The sequence below is a fragment of the Podarcis raffonei genome, chromosome 14 (genome assembly GCF_027172205.1).
Source record: "Podarcis raffonei isolate rPodRaf1 chromosome 14, rPodRaf1.pri, whole genome shotgun sequence".
NCBI classification, from domain to species: domain Eukaryota; kingdom Metazoa; phylum Chordata; class Lepidosauria; order Squamata; family Lacertidae; genus Podarcis; species Podarcis raffonei.
The window spans coordinates 37130579-37156839 of NC_070615.1; the positions used below are offsets into that span (position 1 = coordinate 37130579).

The 26261-nt window shown below is 44.9% G+C and overlaps 1 protein-coding gene across 3 annotated transcripts; it reads left to right on the forward strand.

Moving 5' to 3' along the window:
- The first annotated feature begins 585 nt into the window (after positions 1–585).
- LOC128401540 (uncharacterized) lies at positions 586–25202 on the forward strand. Of its 3 annotated transcripts, none has more exons than XM_053364707.1 (14): positions 587–1060; positions 4898–5933; positions 6306–6525; positions 7346–7503; positions 9441–9542; positions 10807–11013; positions 11987–12537; positions 13849–14152; positions 15741–15942; positions 17281–17411; positions 17949–18059; positions 19740–19937; positions 20548–20641; positions 23878–25202. In XM_053364707.1, exons 2-14 carry the CDS (start codon positions 5057–5059, stop codon positions 23939–23941), a joined length of 3219 nt encoding a protein of 1072 aa, XP_053220682.1. In that variant the 5' UTR covers positions 587–1060; positions 4898–5056; the 3' UTR covers positions 23942–25202. The 3 variants fall into 3 exon arrangements, with proteins under 3 accessions (XP_053220684.1, XP_053220682.1, XP_053220683.1); XM_053364708.1 differs by having other exon boundaries at positions 10807–11004; XM_053364709.1 differs by lacking the exon at positions 19740–19937 and having other exon boundaries at positions 586–1060.
- Positions 25203–26261: the final 1059 nt, after the last annotated feature.

Below are 26261 nucleotides of genomic sequence, written 5' to 3' on the forward strand. Positions count from 1 at the left end.
AGGATTGGACAAATTCTTGGAGGATAAGATTGTCAGTTGGCTCTCTGCCATGATGGCTACGCTTCGTCTCCACAGTTGGAGGCAGCTGTGTTTCTGAATATCAGGTTTTATACCTCTGCCCGCTTCCCTCTCTGAAACTTTTATTTTAAAAGCTGAGCTTTTTTGTGGCTTTTTCTTTGACTGGAGGGGTTGCCTTGGCGATGGGAGGGGCGGTGTTTGTTTTTTGCCTGTGTACACACACTATGCATTTAAGTTACATCGTGACTTCCCCATAGAAATCTGGGAATCGTGGTTTGTTAAAGGTGCTGAGAATTGTAGCTCGGTGAGGGGGGAAACTACAGCTCCCAGGATCCTTTGTGGGGGGATGTCATGTGTGTTGGATGTGCTTTAGGGACAAAAACTTCCAAGTTCCAGTCCGTTGCTATATAAATCAATCCATTTTTGCGTGTCCTCAAAACGGATCACTATCCCTTAAAATCCACAAACCTTTCCTCCTGGAGTGAATTAGACATCCTGATCAACTTACAGAAGGAAAGGGGAGGAGACTGGAGAAGCCACTGTTAGGCTCCCGACCCCCTCCCCAATCCTGTCCCCTTTTCTTGGTTCATTTGGATGAGAAAAGTCCTCTTTTGCAAGGGGAGAGGAGGACTGACCGGGATCTAAGAGATGGGCGATTTTGCAAAGCTAGACTGGGGCTGAGTGGCTGGCGAATGAGTAAGCGCGAGAAGAGAACCGCGTGTTTATAAAGTCAGAGGAGGATCCAGCGAGAACCGCAACATATTGGTTCACGTCCCCTCCCCACCCCAAAAAGTATATACAGTAGAGTCTTCTTTCGTTTCGCCCCGTTTTTCGTAAAGAGAGAGAGAGAGAGAGAGAGAGAGAGAGACGCTTTTTTGCAAGCGTCGTGTTTCCTCTTGCAAAGCGCGCAGGGTGGGGGATAGGTGCGATTTTTGAAAAGAAAGACAGAAAAAAGTGTTGCTTGAAATCTGATCGCGCTTTTGCAAGCCTTGAATGAATCGGGTCGGGTTGCGGAGAGGATTGGGTCCCCCTCCTCGAGGAGGTAAGTGAGGAGAGGGAGTCGTGAAATTTGTCCAGATTTGGGGTGGGCAGCTTCTCGTGGGTTGCCTGGCGTTGCAAAACCACACAACCCAGTTTCTCAACTCAGGCCGAGAGAAAAACAAAACCGCTTTACTTGGATGTGTAAAAACCTCTCTTTGCTGGGAAAAAACCGGAGGAGCGGATCAGAGCCACTTGGAAGTTCGTTGAACTTCTGAAAATCCGTGCGGCTTGCCTGAGGTAGATAGCTGACTTTTTTCGCATTGATTTTAATGGGAACTATGTCCAGCTCACTGAATGTTTTAAAACTGCATTAACAGGCTGTGTGCTCACGTTAGGGCCTTAGAGCTCAGTGAAGTTGTTCCTCACCTTCATACCTTGCCGGTTCTTTCCCACCTCCCAACCTTCCACCATTTGTTCACATCGGCACGGCTTCATTAGGGGCAGATTCATACCCTGTTTGACACATCTTAGCTGAGAGATGTGACTGGCCCAAGGCTGACCCAATGATTTCCATGGCTGGGGGAGAATTGGAACCTGGCTCTTACCAGTCCTAGTTTGACCCTCTTAGCTGCTTAACTGTCCTGGCTTAGTGCTAACTGAAATTGTCCCACTGCCAATGATTTTTCTACTATTTATCTTCCCTGCCGGTCAGAGAAGCAAAAGAATATCTCCACTGGTTACAGTTTTGCATTTTGATACTCTAGACAGCATCTTTTCAGCATGGGCAGCATTTTATAAAATAGCTTAGATTATCTAGGGTATTTCTACTTGGGGCCCCACCCCTGGGAATGTCTTCCCCTCTCATATGTGAAGCAGCAGTCATCACTTATTTCAGATGTCTTTGGGAAATGTATCTTTTTGCCCAGGCTTTCCCAAACCCACAAGACTGGACCGTGTTTTATGCATTTGAATTCTCTGGAGGGGGTTTGTTTTGTTTTATGTGCTTATATGTGTTCTATATGCTGTTATAAGGGTTGCGGGTGACACTGTGGTCTAAACCACTAAGCCTCTTGGACTTGCTGATCGGAAGGTCAGTGATTCAAATCTGTGCGACAGGGTGAGCTCCTGTCGCAACTTCTGCCAACCTAGCAGTTTGAAAGCACACCAGTGCAATAGATAAATAGGTACCCCTGTGGCGGGAAGGTAAATGGCGTTTCCGTGCGCTCTGGTTTCCGTCATGGTGTTCTGTTGTGCCAGAAGCGGTTTAGTCATGCTGGCCACATGACCTGGAAAGCTGTCTTTGGACAATCATTGACTTGCTTGGCCTGAAGCGAGATGAGCGCCACACCCCATAGTCACCTTTGACTGGACTTAACCGTCCAGGGGTCCTTTACCTTTTTTTTGCCTATACAGTTATACAGTTATACTATACTGTTATACTGATTTTTAGGTTTTCTTTTTGCTTTTGTTTTAATGACATATTGTTTATTTTTTACACTGTGCACCGCTTAGAGATTTTGGAAATACTAAGTGGTATGTAAATGCTTTTAAATAAAGAATATGATTTTGTAACCCTTACAACAACCTTGTAAGGTAGGTCAATATAATTATCCCAGTTTTGGAAGGAGCGGTAGAGAGAGAAGAGCTAGCCCAAGGCAGGAGTAAAATCAAAGTTGTGTATTTCCTTATTAGTAGCTCATGCAAGGCAGCTTTCTAGCCTTGTTATATAACATTACAGAACCTCTAGGCTTACATGTGCAAAAACCTGGGCATGCAGGAAAATCTGAAGTATTTTTAATTTTGGTTTTATAGGTGCTAGGGGATATGTACCCTTTGTGATTACAAGTTTCCAAAATATTCAGTGGGTTGTGTTACCCACAATGGACAAAGTGAGAAGAGTGATTTGAAGCACAGCACATAAACATGTTCCTTTCTTTCCCAAACGCTTTCTCTCTTAAAAAAAGAAAAGGCTTAATTAGATTAAGATCAGCTCTTAATAAAAAGGTCAACAGCTGTCAGAGCCAAGCTGTCATGCCTCTTCAGTTGTTTGTGGTTCAGTGTGGCTGATGGAACACCCCTTTTCAATGTAAAACACACTGTCATAGTGAACCTTTGACTTGAAGGTTTCACTAAGCTCCCTTTACAGGGCTCACTTTTTATGTTCCATTTGGTGGAGATATTTTCCATATATGTTGCATTTTCCAACGTAGCACCTTTCATGACTGCTGCATCAGATCATTTTTGATTGTGGTGTTAGGCAATGATGCCTAACGTGAAGTAGCAGTGGTTGGTGTGTGTGTGTGTGTGTGGATTCGATTCAGTTAGGCATTTGAAAGTGAGCTTACAATATTTGTACTTTCTGACATAGGCAAAACAAAAACAACTATCCTTCAAAATTTGCGCTCTCCCAAATTTTACAATGCAGTTCTCCAGCCACAAGTAATGTACAAAGTTCCACATACTAGGGAAATGTTCTCCAACCCTGGGTCTCCAGTTGTTGTCAAACATATTCTATTAGAGGTAATTGATTTGCAGAAGTGTGGATGTTAGAGAAAATGGCACAAAAATCTGCACATTACAGGAAATCCGTACTGAAATCCATAGCTGTCAACTTTACCCTTTTCTTGTGAGGAATCCTATTCGGAATGAGGGAATTTCCCTTTAAAAAAAGGGAAACGTTACACTGGAGAGACCTGTCAGGAGTAAGCATGGACCAATGGTATCAAATAGTATGGGAAACAGCCCTACTAGAAAAATTAACTAATAAACTGAAACTGACATGGGGACAAACAGAAGAAGACACCTTCACCCCGGTATGGCTCCCCTTTATCACATACACAGCCCAACAAGACAATGACAATAATCCACCAACAGCATACAAATCAATATGGCTAACCTGATCCAAAACACCCACCCACCCCACTCACACACGAAAACAAAGATCACCACAGCCAATCACAAACAAACAATCACACCCTAGGCCAACCCCAAACTCTCTCACCACCAAAGGAACACAAGTGAACAACACAAACAACGCTGACACCAAACTCTACATACATTAAGCATAACAGAAACACCACCACCTGACCCCACCCCCATCCATCTTCCCTCCCTCCACCCCCTTTCTTTTCCCTTTTTTTTTTTCTTCTCCCCCTAATGCCTCAACAAATGAAACGGATTTGTAAAAATGTTACATGGGGAAAAAAAATACGAGGCATTACACTTCTGTAAAACAAGAAAATCCTAAATAAAATATTTTTTTTAAAAAAGGGAAACGTTGACAGCTATGACTGAAATCATGATTAATTTTCATGAGAACCTTTAGAAAAATAATGATGCACAAACTGATGTGGAAATCTGGGGAATGAGAAAAGTGAGAGAAACAGAAAGTGATTTAATTTTCCATGCCTACTTGACAAGTAGTGGGACGTGGGTGGCACTGTGGGTTAAACCACAGAGCCTAGGACTTGAAGGTCGGCGGTTCGAATCCCCGCAACGGGGTGAGCTCCCGTTGCTCAGTCCCTGTTCCTGCCAACCTAGCAGTTCGAAAGCACGTCAAAGTGCAAGTAGATAAATAGGTACCGCTCTGCCGGGAAGGTAAACGGTGTTTCCGTGTGCTGCTCTGGTTTGCCAGAAGCGGCTTAGTTATGCTGGCCACATGACCTGGAAGCTGTACGCCGGCTCCCTCGGCCAATAAAGCGAGATGAGCGCCGCAACCCCAGAGTCGGCCACGACTGGACCTAATGGTCAGGGGTCCCTTTACCTTTACCTTACTTGACAAGTAACACCTAACTTGGCAGTGGCATACAACCTTTTTCTTTTGCAAAATTTAAAACTAAAGGGAAGCATTGTGTTCCTCACCACCATCTTTGTGTTTCCCTCTTTCTCTCCCCTTTAGATTCAGGATGATGACATCTTCAGCTAGTCACGACTGAGAGGCTCTGCTGTCAAACTGAGTCAAACTTCTTCTTGCCATTTTCTCCTCCATCCTGCTCAGCTCTCTTGGAAAGTGGACCACACCCTTCTCCTCCCTGGAGAGCTGGTAGCCTCTGTAGTCATGGGGCCTGGCCTATTACTGGCATCTCTGTTCTGTGTGTGCTTCTTGCTGCATGAGGTGGATTCTCTGAGCCTCACTGAGAACCCTAAGAAACAGAAGGCAGAGCACATGCTCCGCATTAATGAGGTCAATGCAGATAACCCAGGAATCGACACCTCGGAGTATGTGGAGTTGTATCACATAAGTGGCCAGCAGACCTCTCTAGATGGCTACTCCTTGGTCTTTTACAATGGCAAGGGCAATATGGCCTACAAAGTCCAGGACCTCGGGGGCTTTTCCACCAATAACCAAGGCTTCTTCCTCTTGGGGTCCTCTACGGTCATTCCGAAGCCATCGGTGATCCTGCCTAACAACACAATCCAGAACGGGCCAGATGCTATTGCACTCTATTTTGGGGCAAAGAAGCTGCATGAAGGAATGACTGTCACCAACGAAGGGCTGGTGGATGCTTTGGTCCATAAGTCTAAAATGAGTGACAGAGCAGATGAGCTGGTCCGTGTTCTGACCCCAGGTGTGGAGCCTTTCCTGGAGGACCCTTTCTTCAGGACTACAGATGAGGCACTGGAGAGATGCCAAGCGACAGATTCTCATTGGTTCTTCCAAGCGGGTGCACCTACCCCAGCCATGGATAACCACTGCATCCCTTTTTCTCAACTGAACGAATCGGCCATGTTGATCAACGAGGTTAACATCGTGTCGTCCCCTGGAGAGTTTGAGTTTGTCGAGCTGCAAGGCCGTCCTTCAACTCAAGTAGATGGCTTGGTACTGGTGTTGATTGAGGGGAGCACCCAAGAGATTTACTTTGTGATGGAGGTGCATGGCAAGACATCCCCTGATGGGCTGCTTCTCCTTGGCCCAGGCCAGTTCAACTCCTCAGGTAGGGCTGGGCTGCTGCTCATGGCGTTGGCATCCTCTCACATACCAAGGGTGGAATGTGTAGCAAGATGTCTTATACCAAGTCAAGCCATTGGGCCATCTAGTTTAGTATTGTCCAGACCAGGGTTTCCCAAACTTGGGTCTCCAGGTGTTTTTGGACTACAATTCCCATCATCCCATGACCACTGGTCTTGCTAGCTAGTGATGATGGGAGTTGTAGTCCATTGGAAAGCAAATGGAATGCAAGATAAATCTAAGCACTGTCTCTAGCAATATGGCATTGTGTGTCCATGTGGGTGTGTCCTTGGGCTGATTAACAGGTTGTTTTAATAGGAATAAACCCTCGTTTTTCTTCTCTTCCTTTGACCTCCAGTTGACCTGCCATTCCCCCAGAACACCAGAAGACCCCTCCTCAGGGCAGGTGCCAATGCTGTTGCCCTGTACAGAGGGACCCCTGCCAGCTTTGCTGTGGGGGCTGCTGTGTCAGCAACAGACCTCCTGGATGCCTTGGTGTACTCTACAGCTGAAAGTGCCGATTTGAAACTGCAAGATGTCTTGACTCCCGGGAAGCCCCTCTTCCATGCAAGAGAGAGGTGAGAAAAAGAAGGGCAGGGAATTTCTGTGGCCTTCCTTTCCAATAAGGGAGCCCACCACACCGCAGGGCCAGATTCCATGTTCTGCAGCTATTTTAGTTATTGAATTTATATTATTTATTTCATAAATTTATGCACCACTGGATTGTAAGAAAACCCCCTCAAAGACAAAACTATAAAATCAAGAAACGTTCAGAACTATATCATCATCATCATCAACATTTTATTTGTAAGCCGCCTTTCCATAGTTGAAACTATGTTCGAGGCAGCTTACAACATGACAAGATTTACATAATTACAAACATGTCATAAACAATAAATAAAACGCATCAAAAAGTACATAACCAAATGGAAACAATTTCCACGTAAATCATAAGATCTAAAACTAACAGCAACAAGCTCTCTCAACCTCCCGTGAACAATACTCCAGCCAAAGAATCTGTTCAACAGCCTCAGCTTTTGTAGCTGGAGTTAGTCCCAAAGGAGCCCAAGCGTGGCAAGTCAGCACAGCTAGAAACATGGAAGCGAGGGACATCTTGCATGAAGTGATCTATTTACTTTGGGTTGTATCTAATGCTTGACCTCCTTAGAGTAGACCCATTGAAATTTGTGGATGCAACTAACTTAAGCTGCTTAAATTCAGTAGAATTTAACAGTAACTGTATAGGGCTTAGTTTGAGACAACTATCTATTGGTTGCCAATTCTTTCCAGGCCCAATTTAAGGTGCTCACACTAGTGTTTAAAGCATTAAATGATTTAGGCCCCAGTCTATAGCGTAAGATTAGTCACTCAGCTTCTCACCCTGTTAATCTCCACCAGGTCCCAGCAAAATGATACATCTGTGAACCGCTGTGTCTGTTGTTCCGTTGCCCGGGATCCCTCCGTTTATGCTCTCGGCAAGCCCACGCCTGGGCAATTCAATGACTGTCCCAAGAGACGCTTTGGGCAAACCATTTCCTTCTGCCTTCAAGTTGCAGGTGGGTGCTGCAGCCTCCAGATCAATCAAAGCAGTGCAGGTCAGTCACTTTGGGATCTTAGCGTAATGCCTGTATGGTAGGGGTTAGGAATTTCTAGCCTGAATCAGTTGGTGTCCTTATTTGGCCCACAAACCCCCCCCCCAAACTATGCCCTCCTGACTGTGTTGTCTTCCATATGAAAATCCAAATTCAATGTAGTAATTCCCAATAGATATCTTATTAATAGGCAAGTATGTATACATGTACAACATTGATCAGTTTTTTTGTTGTCTTCTGTATGAAGTCCCAAATTCATTGTAGTAATTTAGAACAGGTATTTCATTAATAAGCATGCACACATATATGTACAACATCAATCAACTGAACATAATATTCAGTAACTCTAGAAGTTAGACAGCCTCCAGGTTGACAGCGTTGGTGTTGTTGTTTTAAAGCCGCAAGGATCTTGGTGCAGATGTTAGCATTGATTAAAAAGAAAAAGGTAAAGGGACCCCTGGCCATCAGGTCCAGTCGTGGCCGACTCTGGGGTGCGGCACTCATCTCGCTTTATTGGCTGAGGGAGCCAGCGTACAGCTTCTGGGTCATGTGGCCAGCATGACTAAGCTGCTTCTGGTGAACCAGAGCAGTGCACGGAAACACCGTTTACCTTCCCGCCGGAGCGGTACCTATTTATCTACTTGCACTTTGACGTGCTTTCAAACTGCTAGGTTGGCAGGAGCAGGGACCGAACACTGGGAGCTCACCCCGTCGCGGGGATTCGAACCGCTGACCTTCTGATCGGCAAGCCCCAGGCTCTGTGGTTTAAGAACCCATATTTCTGTGCCAGAAAGGCAGAATGGTCCAGCGGTTAGAGTCTCAGACTATGGACTGGGGAGATTCACATTCAAATCCCCACTCAGGTGATGAACTCCCTCATCGACCTTGAGCTGGCCACCATCTCAGCCTAAGCTACACAAAAGGCCTCTCTTCAGGGTTGTTGTAAAGTAAAATGGGTGGTTGTAAAGGGGGGGGGAGAGAAGGGCTATGTATGCTTTGATCTTAACTGCTTCCATCTGTGGAACTGGAACACACCCTCCCTCCAATAATTTCATTGAATTTTATCCATATAACCCAAATAACAAAGTAGAACTTCATGAGACAAACCCATGAAAACTAAAGCAAACCAAGGGTGGCATGGGACGGTACATTCACAAGAAGAAATGAATAAAGCTGGTTGCCTGGATATTTGCAAAAGGAAGTTGGGAGCCCAAAAGTAGGTGGCTGGCGCCAGAGCCAATGAAAGAGCCAACAAATTCTAGTTCTGCAGCCATCTTTATTCCCTCTGAGTTCTGTAAGAGGCAACAGTGAGAGGAAGGAGAAGGAGGCTGACAGGCAGGTTGCAAGAACAAGGCAGGCAGGGAGAGGCAGACTGGTTGGTGGGGCAGTGTCTCGTTTGCCTCCACTGGATACAACCCTTTAAACATACAGTACAGTGGTACCTTGGGTTACATATGCTTCTGGTTACAGACTCCGCTAACCCAGAAATAGTACCCCAGGTTAAGAACTTTGCTTCAGGATGAGAACAGAAATCGTGCTCCGGCAGCACGGTGGCAGCAGGAGGCCCCATTAGCTAAAGTGGTGCTTCAGGTTAAGAACAGTTTCAGGTTAAGAACGGACCTCCAGAACGAATTAAGTACTTAACCCGAGGTACCACTGTATATGTCGAAAAAGGAAAAGCTAATCACAGAGTCATAGAATTGTTGAGTTGGAAGGGACTCTCGAGGGTCATCTAGTCAAACTCCCTGCAATGCAAGAATCTGAACATGTGGTCTCCCATCCAGTTTGAAACAGTACTGGACCCTGCTTAGCTTTGCAACCGTGCTATCAGTTTTTAATCGCTGCATCTTACACATATGTGTATCTGTCCCATGCTGCAACGTTGTCTTGTGTTTCCTAAGATTGTCAGGAAGAGTCCCTGGAGAAAAGCAAGGTACAGATGTTTTTGTCCCAAGCCCTGGATAAACGATGCAACTGTGGAGTATCTCCTGCTTATTTCAAAGGTAAAGTGCCTGTAATATATGTCTGGGCTTTGGCCTATTTGAGCTAAATAATAATAATAATAATTATTATTATTATTATTATTATTATTATTATTATTTAAAAAACATTTTAAAGGGGGAAGAGTGGAGGAGGGGAGTGGCAGGACAAAGGGTTAAACCAGGGCTGTCTCCAGGGGGTGGTAAGTTTGGTCATCTGTCAGGGCCCCCAAACCAGGAGGCCCCTAACAATGCTACCATTTCCCCTTCGCACAGTATATTCAGTTAGGGCCACATTCACACCATACATTTAGAGCACTATGATACCACTTTAAACAGGCATGGCTGCCCTGAAAGAATCATGGGAACTGTGGCTTCTTAAGGGTGCTGAGAATTGCTAGGAGACCCCCTTTCCCCTCACAGAGCTACACTATTCAGAGTGGTTTTACAAGAAATCCCTCTTCACAGGAAACTATCTTAAGTTCACTCTCCACCTTTACTCATCATTTTGCAATTCATTTATTTTTTAGACGTGCTTTCAGAAATTCAGCAGCATTTTCGTGTGTGTACTATGTACACATTTTGGGTGTATTTTTTAAAAAAATAAAATTTAATGAAGAAAGAAAAGAGGAGAAAGAAAGAAAAGGGTGAAAAACATTCGTCAGCTCACATTAAGAATACAGAAGCCATCAATACACCCATCTTAAAATGACCGGCTACATGAGGAGTCAAATTCATGATGGAAAAAGCTATCAATGGCTACTAATTATTATGGCTATGCCCTGCCTCCACAGTTGGAGGCAGCAATGCTTTTGAATGTTTGTTACTGGAAACCACAGGAGGAGAGAGTGATCTTGGGCTTGAATCCTGCTTGCTGGTTTCCCACAGGAATCTGGTTGACTGCTGTGAGAACAGGATGCTGGACTAGATGGGCCCTTGGCCTGAACCAGCAGGCCCTTCTTATATTGTTAAGGACTGTCTCATTCATACCAGCCTGCCTGTACCTTAAGATCTACTTCTGAAGCCCTCTTGAGGCACCAGCCTCCCAAAGTACTTAGGCTATTGAGCACACAGAACACGGCATTTGTGGTGGTGGCCCCACAATTCTGGATCCCATTCTGATATTAGCCTAGCCCTTTTGGTGGTGGCTCCACCATTGTGGAGTGCAGTCCCATTAGGCAAGTCCTGAATGAAGATGTACCGGTTTTAGAAAGTTCCGAGGACATTGTGGAAATACAGGGCTGTAGCTTGAAGGTTATTTCCATTTTTGGTTTTCTTTTCTCCTCAGATCCTACTGTAGCCTGTCAGGGCCCACAACTGGTTTTCACTGCTTTCCTGACTGCCAGGTCGACAGAGCAACTCAGCAGCCTGCTGAAGGCCTTCTCGCTTCTCATTGAGAGCAAGGAGGTGCTGCACTTTGGGAAATGGAACGGAACGACGGTGAAGGCTTGCTTGAGAGATGCTAACATGACAGATGGGCCTCCAGGTACTCCAGGTAATGATGAAACACCAGACACATGGGTGCTGTACGGCTGGGCAATGATGCATTAGGGAAAGCCAGGCTTTCCTAGGGTTCAGCTTTGAAAGGGGTAATTCCCCGCAAAGGAAAATATCTTTTTAAATTGTGTGAAGAGTGTATTTCCCTCCTTATTTTAGCTGCAATTTTTTATCTACTATATATTTTGGGATTTTGGTATGATGGTTGCTGCGATTGAGGAGCAGCTTTTTGTCTGTTTGGATGCAGTTGGACGCCATTTTGAATCAAGATGGCGGACTGACTCTTTCAAAACTGCACTGGTTTTAATAACTGGTTTTTGGTTTCTTAGAATTCCTGAGCAATGCCAGCTGTAAGGCTGCTTGTTTATTTTATTTATTTGTTGCTTTTCACACAGGTAGGAATGCCCCAGAGTGACCTAACAGCATTAAAAATCATTTAAACCCTGTAGGAAACAACAATAAAACACAATATCTAAACATGCTCACCTCCCCCCACCAAATGTATAAATGGAAAACCCCCACTAAAATATGAGTGCTAAAGCAGGTCAAAAACCCATACCTCACTACGCTCCCAATTAATAACAAAGGCCTGGGTTAACAGTAATGATTCAGCCTGGTGTCTGAAACCAGACAATTATAGTGCCAGGCCTATTTTCCTGCGGGGAACATTCCATAAACAGGGAGCCGCCACCAAGGAGGCCATTTCTAGTGTTGCCATCCTCCTAACCTTTCTCAGAGAAAGCACTTGGAGAATGGCCTCTGATGGTGAAAACAGAGTCCCCTTCGAAAAAACAGGGCCAAACCCCAAGGATTGGAAAAAACAGGGCCAAACCCCAAGGATTGGAATCGTCAGGCATTTGTTGTGGTCCAGAAACCAGCAAAGGGGGGGTGGGGCTGGCATGATCCTGCTACTTCTCTTAAAAAAAACAAACCTCTACATGTTCAGTGTGATGTGACTTTGCTCTTTAAAGTGGTCGTGCCAGAAAGGACAACCAAAGCAACTCCCTTGACTGAGCTGCTTATCAACGAAGTGAATTCAGACAACCCGGGAGGCCGAGAGGACACTGAATACATCGAGCTCTTCTACCCCGGGGAAGCACCGTTTGCTCTCCAGGGCTACTGGCTTGTGCTTTACAATGGGAAGAACAACTTGGCTTACAAGGTGATAAACCTGTCGGGCTACAGGACCGACGAGCGGGGCTACTTCCTGGTGGGTAGCACTGGGGTGACCCCCAAGCCCCAGATTGTCCTGCCTGACAATACCATCCAGAATGGACTGGACGCTGTGGCTCTCTACCGCAGCAATCCCAACGCCACCTACAAAATGAACATGCCCCTAACCAATGTGGGGCTGGTGGATGCCCTCGTCTACAAGGCCCGGGGCTCAGACAACGCCGACAAGCTGCTTGCTGTTCTTGCCCCAGGCCAGAGGGTCCTGCTTGAAGACGATTCTCACAGCAGCCAAGACGAGTCCCTCAGCCGATGTTACAGCCTGCGGCCGAGAGACCACAGCAGCTTCCAGGTAAGTGGCAGGGTGCTGGCTTTGGCCAGAAAGAGCCCTGAGGTGTAACGCTGGAAGCTGACATGTCCCATTGCTCTCTCTAGTTCAGTGTTGTTGGCAGCAGGGTGGACTCTGCACCAGCCTTTGCCAACCTGGTGCCCTCCAGATGTTTTGGGCTACCGTTCTTGTCGGCCTGAGCCAAATCCCAAACATCTGGAAGGCACCAGGTTGTCAAAGGCTGCTCTTCACTGGTTGGCAGTGACTGGCAAGTGCTGTCTCTTTTAGACAGGAATGTTTTCCAGCCCAACCTGGAAATGTTGGGGGTTAAACTTTGGGATATTTTGCATGAGAAACCTTAGCTGTAGACTCCCTTCTTTCCTCCAGCAAGCTTAAGACAGCAAATATGCCTTAACCCCCCCCCCCCATTTTATCCTCCCCACAAGCCAAAGTTGTCCAGTGAGCTTCATTGTTGAGTGGACATTTGAACCTGTGTTTCTCCGGTCATAGCCCATCACCCGAAACCCAGGGGTAGCCAGTGTACTGCCCTCCAGATGTTGTTGGACTGCGACTCCCATCATTCATGACTTCCAAGATACTTTACCCCTACAGCTGTGTTTTCCAAACTTGTTTCTCCACACACCACTTTATTATCATCTTGGTAGACCACTTAGTGATTTTTCTGCCCATTGCAGCAATTGTAAAATGATGTTCTAGATCCAACATGATTTTTATTGTATTTTTATTGCTTCTTTTCTTTCTGATATTGTATTTGATTGTATGACAGTTTGAATTCCCTGTAATTCAGAGAGTAATACAATATAAGAAATAAAAGAAGCAATTAAAATGCAATTTTAAAAAAACCAATATGAGTGTTTAATATGGATATGCCATAGGCCACCTAGCATAAGAACACAAGAAAAGAATGTTGGATCAGGCCAATGGCCCATTTAGTCTGACATCCTGTCTTCACAGTGGCCAACCAGATACCTGTGGGACACCAACGAACAAGATTCAAGCACAATAACACTCTTCCCTCCTCTGGTTTCCAGCAGCTGGTATTCAGAAACATTGCTGCCTCTAACTACCCAATAGCCATCAATAAGCCCTTTTCTCTATGAATGAATGACGCTCATGGACCACAGATTGGGAAGCCCTGCTCTACACCTTGACTTATTCTTTAATTATCATTTATTCAATGTATCAGTCGCTTTTCCTTTCCAAAAGCAACTTACAACCCTAGTCTGTTTTAAAACCAAATGCACAGAGGTTAGAAATGTAATTAGAATATGTAATATTTCAGGCCTAGCAAGTCTTTGTGGGTTTCTCCTGCAGGTGACAGAAATGACTCCTTCCCAGGAAAATGCTTGCCCACCTCCTGTCTCAAATTCCACAGAGGAAACGCCCCAGAACCACTCAGTCGTAATCAATGAACTGGGCATGGCCAACCACACCATTCTGTACCGATTCATTGAGCTGAAAGGGAATCCTGGTGTCAGCTTGAAAGGGTACACCTTGATGTTCTTTTCCGGGCACAATGCCATACCATACAGCACTATTCATCTGCAGGGCACATTTGGAAGCAATGGTTTGTTCCTCATCTTGCCAGAAGGACAGTCCAAGACTATCACGCCTCACGGTATGCCATTGACCCTAGGGATGGATGAATTTGTCAGTCCAAGCGTCTGTTGCTTTCTCATTTTTCCCCCAACCTTAAATTCATTTCTCCACATTTCTGAAGCAATCTGCAAATTTTAATTCAGCCACGTTTTAGTGAAGATACCTCCTAATAAGCACGTTATTCAATGCAATTTTAACTAATGTACATTTTCCCCCTAATCAGTTTCCCATAATTCATTTTTGTATGTTTTCACTACTATAGTCATTTTTATGCACGCTTTCCCCTAAGTTGCTGAAAACTGTCCACACTTTACAAGAATATATTGCAAAAATTGGAGAAGTGTGGGTTTCCGGAAGACAAGTGTGTTTTGGTTTGCATATTTATTTGAGAAATGCAAATTAGATGGCTTCTCAATAAAATGTAAACAAAAATTGAATTTCTACCCCATCCATAGTTCACACACAGATAACCTTTTTCTGCTCAGCTTCCACAAATTGAAAAGCTTAATGGGCCCCTTTATCACATTCAACCCAAAAGCTTGGCAGCTGATTTACCAGGTTGCAATCTCGGGCTGTAGAGGAGCGCATGTGAATTGCACAGGAAGTGTGGATTGCACAGAAAGATCCATACCATTCACCCTACTGGGCAATGTTGTTAACAAACTCCCCTGCTGTGTGAGAGACATTGGGCCCATCTGCGCTATATATTTAAGGCAGCATTGTACCACTTTAGCAGCCATGGCTTCCTTCCAGAGAATCCTGGGAACTGTAGTTTGTTAAGAGTGCTGAGAGTTGTTAGGGGACCCCTATTTCCCTCACAGAGTTCCTTAAGAGGGGTAATTTATTGTTAAGCCGCTCTGGGAGTTGCAGCTCTGTGTGAGGGGAATAGGGGGTCTCCTAGCCTTTCTCAGCACCCTTAACAAACTACAGTTCCCAAGATTCTTTGGAGGAAGTTGTGGCTGTGTAAAGTGCTACGATGGTGCTTTAAATGTAGAGGGCAGATGAGGCCTTCCTCACACTTAGGAATCTGCCTTATACAGTCAAACCTTGGTTGTCGAACGTCTTCTGTTCCAGAAGCCCGTTCGACTTCCAAAATTCGACAACCGAGGCGTGGCTTCCAATTGGTTGCAGGCGCTTCCTGCACTCAAGCGGAAGCTGCGTCAGACGTTTGGCTTCCAAAAAACGTTTGGAAACCAGAACACTTCCAGGTTTTCAGCGTTCGGGAGCTAAAATGTTCCAAAATGGAAGCGTTCGGGAACTGAGATTTGACTGTATTGAGTCAGATTGTTGGTCCCTCTAGCTGAGCATTGTCAACACTAACGGGCAACAGCTCTCCAGGGTTTTGGACAAGAGTCTTTTCCCAGTCCTACCAGGAGATGCCAGGGATAGAACACTTCACTACGGCCCTTTCCCATCTCTCATGCACGTGTGGATGTGGTGGCATACTTTGCAAGCTAGAGATGCGTGTTGGCCAATGGGTAGAGGCCATTTTCAACATCTGGAGAGCCACAGGTTCTCCACCTAACTCTTCAGTTATCAAGAAGCTGGAAGGAGAAGACTCACACATTCCTTGGTTTTGACTGTGTTTATACCATCTGTGTTTCCAGAGCAACGAGTGATGCCCTCTGTTTGGAGCAATCCCTCCTTGCAACAAGTGACCCATTCTGTGGCACTCTCCAGGCATGCTCTGAATGGCACTATGGAGGAGCACCTCAAAGATGTTGCCGTTTATACATGGGAGATGGGTACAAGCCAAGCTCATCCTCGTCTTTCTGAACCGATCCACTTTGTATCTAGGGAAGGAAGCAGGTGAGGTAGCTCTTGGTTTATTGAATTTCTATCCCAATATTGGGAGTGCTCTTTAAAAAAAAACATTTTTAAAAGTGTCCTCTCTTTCTTTTGACTATGGGGAAGGGCTGTGAACAGGGGCAAAAGGCTCTACCAAGTCATTATTCAGAACTTGCTTTCTGACATTATTATACAGTGGTACCTTGGGTTACAAACACCTCGGGTTAAAAACACTTCGGTTTACAGACTCCGCTAACCCGGAAGTAGAGCCTCAGGTTAAGAACTTTATCTCAGGATGAGAACAGAAATCACACGGCGGCGGCAGTGGGAGGCCCCATTAGCTAAAGTGGTACCTCAGGTTAAGAACGGTTTCAGGTTAAGAATGGACCTCTGGAACGAATTAAGTATGTAACCAGAAGTACCACTGTATATCAAAATGTAATTGGCTGCATCCTGTTGTGACTTCATCAAGCTATCTATGGGACCTCCAATTGGTTAGCATATGAAGTTAGCTTTACCTCTTAACAATAAAGAGCCAAAAGGAGGCGCTGATCACAGAGAGGAATTATGGACTTGGAGAGAGACAGACTTAAAGAAGGACAAGAGGAGAGAGTATGGCTGTGTTCCCACACGTAATGCTAAACTATGGTTTACCACTACATGCAGCAGCAGAAAGGACCCCACACAAATCCTCAGGCTTGCAGGCAGTCCTACCCTCCCCCTGCACAGCCAGAGTTCATTTCCTTTTCCACAATTCCTGAATGTTTGTTCCAACGCCTGGCCTCTGGTTGGCATGTAACAAGAAGTCACTTTTCATGGAAAAGGAAGCTAGGTTCACTTCCAGGTGACTTATTTATGTGTCCAGTTCTGGGCACCGCAGTTAAAGAAGGATATTGACAAGCGGCAAAGGGTACAGAGGAAGCTAACCAAGATGATAAAGTGTCTGGAAACCAAGGGAGTTTGATATGCTTTGCCTGGAGAAGAGAAGAATGAGAGGTGGTATGGTAGCCATCTTCAGTATGGGAAGGGCTGTCACACAGGAGATGGGCCAAGCTTGTTTCCTGCTGCTCCAGAAGGTAGGATCCGAACCAATGGATTCAAATAACAAGCAGAGGTTGTATGGCCATATGTCAGGGATTCTTTAGCTTTGATTCCTGCATTGCAGGGGGTTGGACTAGATGTCCCTCGAGGTCCCTTCGAAATCTACAGATCTATGATTTTATGAAGTAGAAGGGGGAAGGTTGTTGATTATGTTGTTTTTCTTTAACATATGCAATAAATTGATGCCAAGTTGAAATAAATGTATATGTTTTTGAAATCCCATGGGGAACTCTCATTGATTTTCTGTTTCTTTTGCAGACCGCTGTCCTTGAGTCGCTGTCCCTCCTGCGACAAAATCTATGCAGTCTCTGACCCCACTCCTGCCTCGGAGAATCACTGCCCACAGGAATCTCTCTTCCTGAATCTTGAATTCTGCCTGCTGACCCCCAGTAAGAGAAGCTTATCTTCTTTTTCTTGTGAGAGTGGAAAGGTGATTTAGGATGCTGCTTACCTTCAAACTAAAAAACAGGCAGTATATTCTGGAGAGCCAGTGTGGCCACAGTGTCACACTAGGGCATGGGGGATGAGGGTTCAAATCACCACTCAACCATGAAGCTTACTGGGTGACCTTGGGCCAGTTGTTACCTCTCAGCCTAACCCACCTCGCAGGGTGGTTGTGACGATGAATTAAAAACTTTGTAAAGAAACCCTGTAAAGAAAACATAAAGGGGGAGGGAAATGTTAAGACTGCTGTATTGAGCTGTCCTGCGTCTGTTATGTTCATAACACACCCTTTGCATTTGTTTAATTTTTAATTTGTACCTTAGAAACGTTTAATAAATAAATATTTGTTTTAAAAATTGTTTTTTTTAAAGAAAAGTAAAGAAAAGAGCATTGGCCCTCTCTGCTGTGTGTTTTGCATGAACCATGTTGTTGCAAAGGGGATTGGCTCAATATCTCTTAATTCCTCCTCCTCCTCCTGGCAGATTGTTCCATGTGGCCTCAGAACCCACAGATGTTGGCAAGTCTCCAGCAAGCATTAGTGAGATCTATGGAGGAGAGCTGCTTCTGTGGCATCTGTCAATGCTACCTGCACGGTCTGTGTCAAAACGCCATCCATCTTTCATAGGAACTTAAGATTTGTTAGCTGCCTAGTGCAGACAGCTGTTGGGTTGGTACAGTCTTGTTGCAGCTCACAAAGTTTATATGAGTCAGGTGTGGGGAACCCTTAGCCCTCCAGATGAACTTCAACTCCCATCATCCCTGGTCCTGCTTGCTGGGGCTTATGGGAGTTATAGTTCAGCAACCTCTGGAGGGCCAACGGTTCCCCTTCCCTTGTATAAATAATTTTCACATATCTCCTTTGAGAGGTGTTTTTGTTTTCCTCCCTGCTTTCTTTTCGAGGAGGCTTAATAGACTTTTGTATTTAAATCTACCTTTGGGTAAAGAAAGTCGGATGGATTTTAAATTGATACTGCTACTTTAAATTGGTATGTATGTATGTATGTATGTATGTATGTATGTATTTATTTATTTATTTATTTAAAAGAATTGTGATACATTTGATTTTGTGATTTGGTTTGCTGGCCTGAAGCGTTTTATGCTGCTCTTTTCAGCTTCGGTATTTCAGGGTCGCCTAACAATGCTTTGCACCCTTAGCAAACTACAATTCCCAGAATGCTTGGAGGGGGGGAAGCAGTTCAAATGCTTTAAATGTATGGTGCAGATGCAGCTCCGGTTGTACAAATAGCGCTTTAAACAGATCAAAAAAAGCGGACAGCCCATCAGAATTGTGAGGAAACTGCAGACAAAATCAGCATTTACAATGGAGGCAGGTATACGGGTCACCTGGAGCCAGTGTAAAGTTGTGGTTAGAGTGTTGGACTAGGGCCTGGGAGACCAGGGTCCAAATCCCCTCAGCAATGAAGCTAGCTTAATTATCTTCAGTCAGCGACTGTCTCGCAGCCTAGCCTACCTCACAGGGTTGTTGTGAAGATAAAACTGAGAGAAAGAGAGAGCTGTGTATGCTACCTTGAGCTCTTTGGTGGAGGGGAAGTGGGAAGTAACAACAGCAACTCACATCTAATACAGCATGCAACTTACTGAAACAGGAAATATTGAGAGCTAGTGTGGTGTAATGCTTGACTAGGACATGGGAGACCAGGGTTGGAATCCCCACTCAGCCATGACACTCACTAGGTGATTTTGAGCCAACCCAACATCTCTCAGTTTAACCTACTTCCCAGTGTTGTTGTGAGGGTAAAAATGGTGAAGATAAAAATAAAACTCCTTAGAAGAAAGGTGTAAAAATAAATAAATAAAAAATCTGAAGAGTGAAGGTAAAAGGAGTGAAGCAGGGGCAAAGGAACTTAATGTTTATGTATACAGTGGTACCTCGGGTTAAGAACTTAATACGTTCCAGAGGTCCGTTCTTAACCTGAAACTGTTCTTAACCTGAAGCACCACTTTAGCTAATGGGGCCTCCCGCTGCCGTTGCGCTCCTGCCCCGCGATTTCTGTTCTCATCCTGAAGCAAAGTTCTGAACCCGAGGTACTATTTCTGGGTTAGCGGAGTCTGTAACCTGAAGCGAATGTAACCTGAAGCATATGTAACCCAAGGTACCACTGTATCTGTAGACCTCTTTCGCACAACCTTGTCTTTCTGTTGCAGTCCTATCCTAGGTTTGGTTTGATGCTATATAACCTCCCCCCCGCTCTCTCTTTGGTACTTCTGAACTGAACCAGACCCCTGCGCCTCTTTTTTGTCTTTCCATATAGGGGTTACGTTCACCTGCCTTAATTCCACCCTGAAAGTCTCTGGCCAGGTGTGGGCCAGGTCACCTGAGCAGCGCCAGCGCCTCGTTCAGTGGCATTCTCACTTTTCCACAAGTCCCCACCCCTTTGCTGTGGACGGAAAGCCCCTCAAAGCGAATGCTGCATGTGCATCTCTGGGGAAAACAGCGCAGAGGTCTGAGGGTGAGCGGATGGGGAAATGGCCCAAATGGCTGCGAGGAAGTGGCGACACGAGAGGCGCCCAAATTATTTTGTTTGACTTTAAAATTCAATAATACTGACAGAACATTAAAACAAGCTAACTAATACAAAACAATCAAAACATTCCAAATGTCATCCTGGGAGGCGGAGATGGGTGGGTGGGAAGATACATAGATGAACAGTTTATCCTCATTGCATACTTTGGAAAGAATAACATCTATTCTGCGTAGATTCCCTCCTACCTGCATGCACCAAATGACAATGAGGATGTAAAGTCACCTTGTAGGTCGTATTGCTTAGTGATCATTGTGGTGCAGCAGGAAAATATATTAAATATATAAATTTATATGTATATCTTTACATACATAAAGGTAAAGATTATGTTGGGTTTGAATTGCTTTATTGTTTAAAAACCATTAATAAATACATTTTTTAGCGGAGGCAGTAGTGTCTGCACTGTTTTTGGCAGCGGTGCTCTAATGAGATGCCTGAAATTGAACATGTCTCTAGAAAGCTTTCTCCAAAGCTGTAGGGAGCTCACCAAGACAGACTGATAATAATTATTCCCCCTCCTTTTCTTTTCCCCTCTTAGCTTCATTTCAAGCCTGGGAGATTGCTCTCATTGTTGTGGGGTCCATCTTTCTTGTACTGCTGTTAGCTGGAACAGCTTTCTATTGCATCAAAAGGTAAGGAGCAACGGCAGTTCTGCTTTCTGGTTTGTGTGCCAGCCTTTGCCTGAGCCCCCTGCATATTTTGGAGGGTCTAACAAACCAGATTGAAACTCCACTGCAGTTCTTACTCTGCCATACACAGCCCCCCTACCCGTCTGCTCTCCTGGTGCTTGGGAGATGTGTGGCAAAGGCACAGTTCTTAATCTGTCACCCAACTAGAGACCACCTAGAAAGGTGAATTACGGACTGTAAAAGAGGGTAATTGGCACTCGTTCTTCCTGGCACCGGAAAGCCATGAAATTGAGGCAGGCTCAATTAAAAAAATAATTTAAAATTGCTTTCCAATATGTTTTAGTTCTTATCATTTTATGCTATATTTTAATGTTGCATTACAATTTTCATTTTCATTTTTTGCTTAGTGAGCCATCCAGAAAGTGGAGTTGCTGTATAAAAGCAGTAAAAAAAATTAGCAAAGATAAATTTACATTAGACCTACTATGTTAATGTCTAATGATCTGAATAAGCCTTTTCTCTCGTTCCTTTGTGGCACACCTGAATGCAATGCAGAAGTCTCCAACTGGCCATTGTTTCCTGATTCTTCAGGAAACAATGGTTCCTAGCTTCAGAGCAAGCCAGGTGTTTAAACCATGGTTAGAAGTTAATCTAAGATCCTGGCTTGTTCTGAAGGTGGTAACCATAGTTTCTTGGTTCAGAGAAAACAGGAGGTCTCTTGAATGCAAGGGCACAAAGCTTATTCCTGTCTTGCTTTATTAAGCTGAGATATGGCCATCCAGAGGCAGCCATTGCCTAGCTGTTTGTGAAAGAAAAGGAGGGACAAAAAGAAGAATCAGCTAAGAAGGAACAAGAAGAGTTCCTCAGATCTTCAGTGCAACAAATTGTAATTTATTAAGCCTAACATGTTTTGCTTAAAAACGTGAAACAAAGCACTCTGTGTTCTCCATGTACTCTGTTACAAACTAATTCCTCAGGAGTAGAGTGTGTTTGTTTTACAGTTCCCCTAACAAACGTGTTAGCCTCAGTTAGTTATAATGTCACACTCCTTTGTGGTAGGGTTCTCTTTGTGTAAATTTACAAGGGAAGTTTGTGTGCATTACGCAGAATCCGTCCTAATGGTCCTCCCCCAACCCCATTTTGCTTCATGCAACTTTCCGCTTCCTCACTTGGAAATTCAAGCATGTTGCAGTAGCTGCTTAAAACGTTTTAACTAAACTAAAAAACCCAAAGGGGCTTTTCAACAAGCTTCCCCAGAACTCAAGTTCCCGTTTCCTCCACCCCTTTGTGTGTGTGTTTTTGCTGTGTTGCTTTATTTTGTCTGTCTACAGCAGGGTTTTTCAGACTGAGTAGACTCTACTCAGCCTGTTTCAGGAAATGAAATGCTTTAAAACTTTCTGGGTATAAGGGACTAACTCTACATTACTTTAAATCCAATGCTTGAAGTGATATCAGGTGTCCATTTGTCTTTAAAGAAATTGAAGCTCTGGGGTGTATCCAACTAAGTCCTCCTCAGAGTCGGCCCATTGAAATTAATGATAATAAGTGGACTATGTCTTAATGACTAAATGACTCAGGCCTCACATATCTGAAGGACCACCTCCTTCCCTACAGACCCTCTCAGGTGAGGGGACGGTAGTGCAGGAGAGGGCCTTCTTTGTGGTGGCCCCTAAGCTGTGGAACTCCCTCCCCACAGAGGTGTGTCTGGCACCTTCATTGTGCAGCTTCTGGTGAATGCTGACAAGGCATCTCTTTACCCCCGGCTTTTGACACTTGAGGTGTATAGTTTTAGAAGCCACTTTCTTTTTTATGTTTGGAACTTGTTTTAGACTGTTTTTAATCTTGTGTTTTAATGTTGTAACCCGCCCTGGGACCTTAGGATGAAGGGGGGGTTATAATAAATAACCATTTTTAATGGGTCTACTCTGAGTAGGACTAACATTGGGTTCAACTCTCTGTGTTGTTACAAATAGGGACCACAATGCTGCTGGAGGGAAGGTTTAACACTTTCCTCCTCTGCTATCAACCGGGGGGTGGGGATGCAAGTGTGGGGGAAAATAGATGCATCTGCATGGCAAATAGCAACAGTAAAATCCTCCCATTGGCATCCCATTGGAGATGCTTCCAGATTGCTGCTGCTTTGGGGTGGATTCAAATCACATACCGGCAAATGCAGGTTGTGCAACTAAAGTGGATTTGATGCTCTTGTGCAATGAACTGACTTCCCCAATTCTCCACCGCAACGCTCTCATTCTCTTGCTCAGCCTTGGTCCTTGCCTCAAGTTCAGCATCAGCAGGCACCACCCTTAAGCAGCTGCAAAGCAGCCCCTCCTGACACATCCCCCCACCCTGCTGCTTTTGGTGCATGCAACAGACATCGTGATTTTTGTGCCCAAATGGGGAATGCAGAGGTTGCCAATGTGGTGTTCTCCAGATGTAGCTGGACTCCAGCTCCCATCAGCCCTAACTAGGATGGCCAAAGGCCAGGGGTGATGATGGGAGTTGTGGTCCCACAACATATAGGTGGCTGCCTGATGCTCATCAGACAAACATGGGAAGCTGCCTTCTATCGACTCCATCTAACTCAGTATTGTCTCTGCAATGATGGCAGCAGCTCTCCAGGGTTTCAAGCAGTGCTCTCTCCTAGTCTTACCTGGAGATGCCAGGGATTGAACCTGGGACCTTTTGCATGCAAGGCAGGTGCTCTGCCATTGAGCTAACATCAGTGGCATCCTTCTTTAGCAGCAAGCCCACCCATCTGCCCCCACTTCCAGCCATAAATAAACAGGAGGGAAAAAGGGCTGCCTGCTGATATTTGGATCTGTGCTGACATAGGGGTGCTTATTAGGCCCCCTTCCTACATGGAGTTGGTCCTGTTCTACAATTCAGGAACAAGACCCTGAGTTGCAGGGGGCTGGATTAGATTACTCTTTGAGTCCCTTCTAACTCTACAGTTTTCTGATTCTAAGAATAAATTCCATGCTCTACTGCCATCCCCACCCGTTTGGAATCTACAGTGTGTTCAGACTCTGTAAGCAAAAACCAGGGAAGTATTTTTCTAAATGCATAGCCTTGTTACAAAATGTTCTGGTTTGCAATAATGAAAGCACTGTACGCGAAGCAATGCAATTAACGGTTGCTTTGCGTCGCTTCCCCGTCCGATTAAACAAATAAAAGTCATGCCACTTTCCTTTAACTTATTTCCTCTGGTGTCTGTGTGTGTTTCCCCTCCTCCCCAGACGGCCTCAGAATTACACGACCATTGAGCTGAACGACCGCTGTGAGTTTATGGCAGACTTCTGACTCTCCTGGGAACAGCCTTCACCAGGAAAAAGCTATTTCTGTAACTGATGAGAAGCAGCAAAAACCTCTGAAAAGCAGCTGTGCTGGTTGTCCAGCAATTGCACACACGGACCAAGAATGTAACATTGGACGTTTGAAAGCCCTGGGTTTATTTATTGTTGTTGTTTGTTTACTTCCCATCCTTACTGGGAGATGCCTGAAACTTGTGTTTCCAGGACATTTTCTGCTTTGTCTCCCCACTGCTCTTGTGTATCTGGTGTGGAAGGGGGTGTTTTGCAGATTTTCATAGTGCACAGCCTTGATTTTGCTTTGTTTTGTGTATGCAGGGTTATAATTCTCTTCCAGCGGTGGCTGGTCCCCATTGGGACTGGTAAAGCAGAAGGTAGGGAGGGCCAACAGTAGGTGGCGCTAGAACCAATGGCATCTTCCATTTAAAAGATCAGGTGCTGTGAAAGGCATCTGCCAAGAACCTGGAGGGCTGCTGCCAGTCAAGAGTAGAAAGTACTGGGCTAGATGGGCAGAGAGTTTGATTTTGTATATGGCAAGGGCTGTGGGTCAGTGGTAGAGCACATCTTAGCATGCAGAATGTCCCAGTTTCAATCTCCAGTTAGGGCTGGGCGAGACCCCTGCCTGAAATCCTGGGGAGTCACTGCCTGCCAGTGTAGACAGTAGTGAACTAGATGGCCTAATGATCTGTCTTGATAGGCAGCTTCCCATGGCTGAGTCAGAGGCAAAAAACCCTTAGGAAAGGGTTTATCTGTTGCAACATTCATTCTCCCCTAGAAGCAAACCCAAAGATGAGTTGGGACACTTGGCACCAAATGCATATCTCCTCCATCCCTTTTCTTTACCTCCATAATTCCCTGCTCTGTATAGGCCCCTTTTGAGCCACTAGTTTGCACCAGTGTTTTCCTGTTTGTTTGTTTGTATCTTCAAGATTTTATATGGTGCTTGTATTCGCCCATGGGACTGGAGAGAGCGAGGGTCCTGTGTTTTGATCAGCTACTGCCCTCTGCTGGTCACCCCCAACTACAGAACCTGGTGTTTATTATGCTGCAGAAACATTCTGCTGGTTCAGTAACGACTAACTTCACTGATGGACGCGGGTGGTGTTGTGGGTTGCCGATCAGAAGGTCGGTGGTTCGAATCCCCGTGACGGGGTGAGCTCCCGTTGCTCTGTCCCAGCTCCTGCCAACCTAGCAGTTTGAAAGCACGTCAAAGTGCAAGTAGATAAATAGGTACCGCTCCGGCGGGAAGGTAAACGGCTACAAAAGGACACTTCTTCCCATAATAATTTTGGCAGGGGAGGGGGTTGTTTGGGTCCCAGTGGCACCCTGTTCCACATGCTTGGGCATCATGCATACTGCAAAGAGCAAGCGCTGCTCTTTATTATTTGTGTTGTCCCTACAGGAGCTTGGGGTGGGGGGTAAATAGAATGTACCAGTGTTATTAGTACCAGAGGTAGCCCAACTGCATAGGCTCCCATTTAGGGCAGAGGTAGTGTTATGTGGTGCCCCATAGATATTGTGCTCAGGTTAATTGTGTATAAGACTGCAGCCTTACATGCCCTTTTGATGCATGTGGATTTGTTTTGTGGCATTTTACTACACCCCTATGATGCAGTGGTATTTGGCTTTGGGCAGTAAAAACCTGTCTTAAGTTTCTTTGTGCTGTTTTATTAAGGTGAAGAAGCCTTAGACAAAACATGTGCCTTTTTGCTTAAGGGCACAGTAAGTTATATTGACAAGAGCGAGGGGAAAGTGAGGTTCCTGTTGTGTTTCCAAGAATGCAGGTAAGTACAGAACGGCTGCCCAAGAAAAATCTGGTTAAAAACAGAAGTCAGAAATGTGAAGACAATCCAAACACACATTGCTGGAGGTGCAATGAAACCAAAACAGGTGTATTTACATTTCTGAACTGTGCAAAAATAAAACCTCTCTGTATAACAATTATGAACATTATCCTTTTATGTATGTTTTGATCCAAACTTATAAAACACTGTTCTACAACTTGTAGCCAAATCTTCCTGTATTTTCTGCAATGGCAATTTTTTTAAAAAAAACCAACATCTGTCTTCACTTTTTGATTTATTTAACTTATTGCAATGTGAAGTTTATATTAAAAAATAGTAATTTTAAAAAGAACAAATTATGAAAACAAGGCACACGTGTGTAAATAGACAATTTTATTCTGAATGTGGTTGCACAGGGCCTTGATACAGGTCATAAGGGACAAGGTACTCCCCAACCAATCCTGTGCAAGTTATCCCACAAAGAACTGGGACACAGCTCACACCCAGCCTTTGCCAGCATGCTGCCCT

Bases quoted from the DNA above. Each gene is read 5' to 3' on its own strand.
- LOC128401540 (XM_053364707.1), top strand. From the start codon at position 5,057: ATGGGGCCTGGCCTATTACTGGCATCTCTGTTCTGTGTGTGCTTCTTG. The intron at 11,014-11,986 runs GTAATGATGAAA...TGCTCTTTAAAG, and splicing joins TGGGCCTCCAGGTACTCCAG to TGGTCGTGCCAGAAAGGACA. The intron at 18,060-19,739 runs GTCTGTGTCAAA...CTTTCCATATAG, and splicing joins CTGTCAATGCTACCTGCACG to GGGTTACGTTCACCTGCCTT.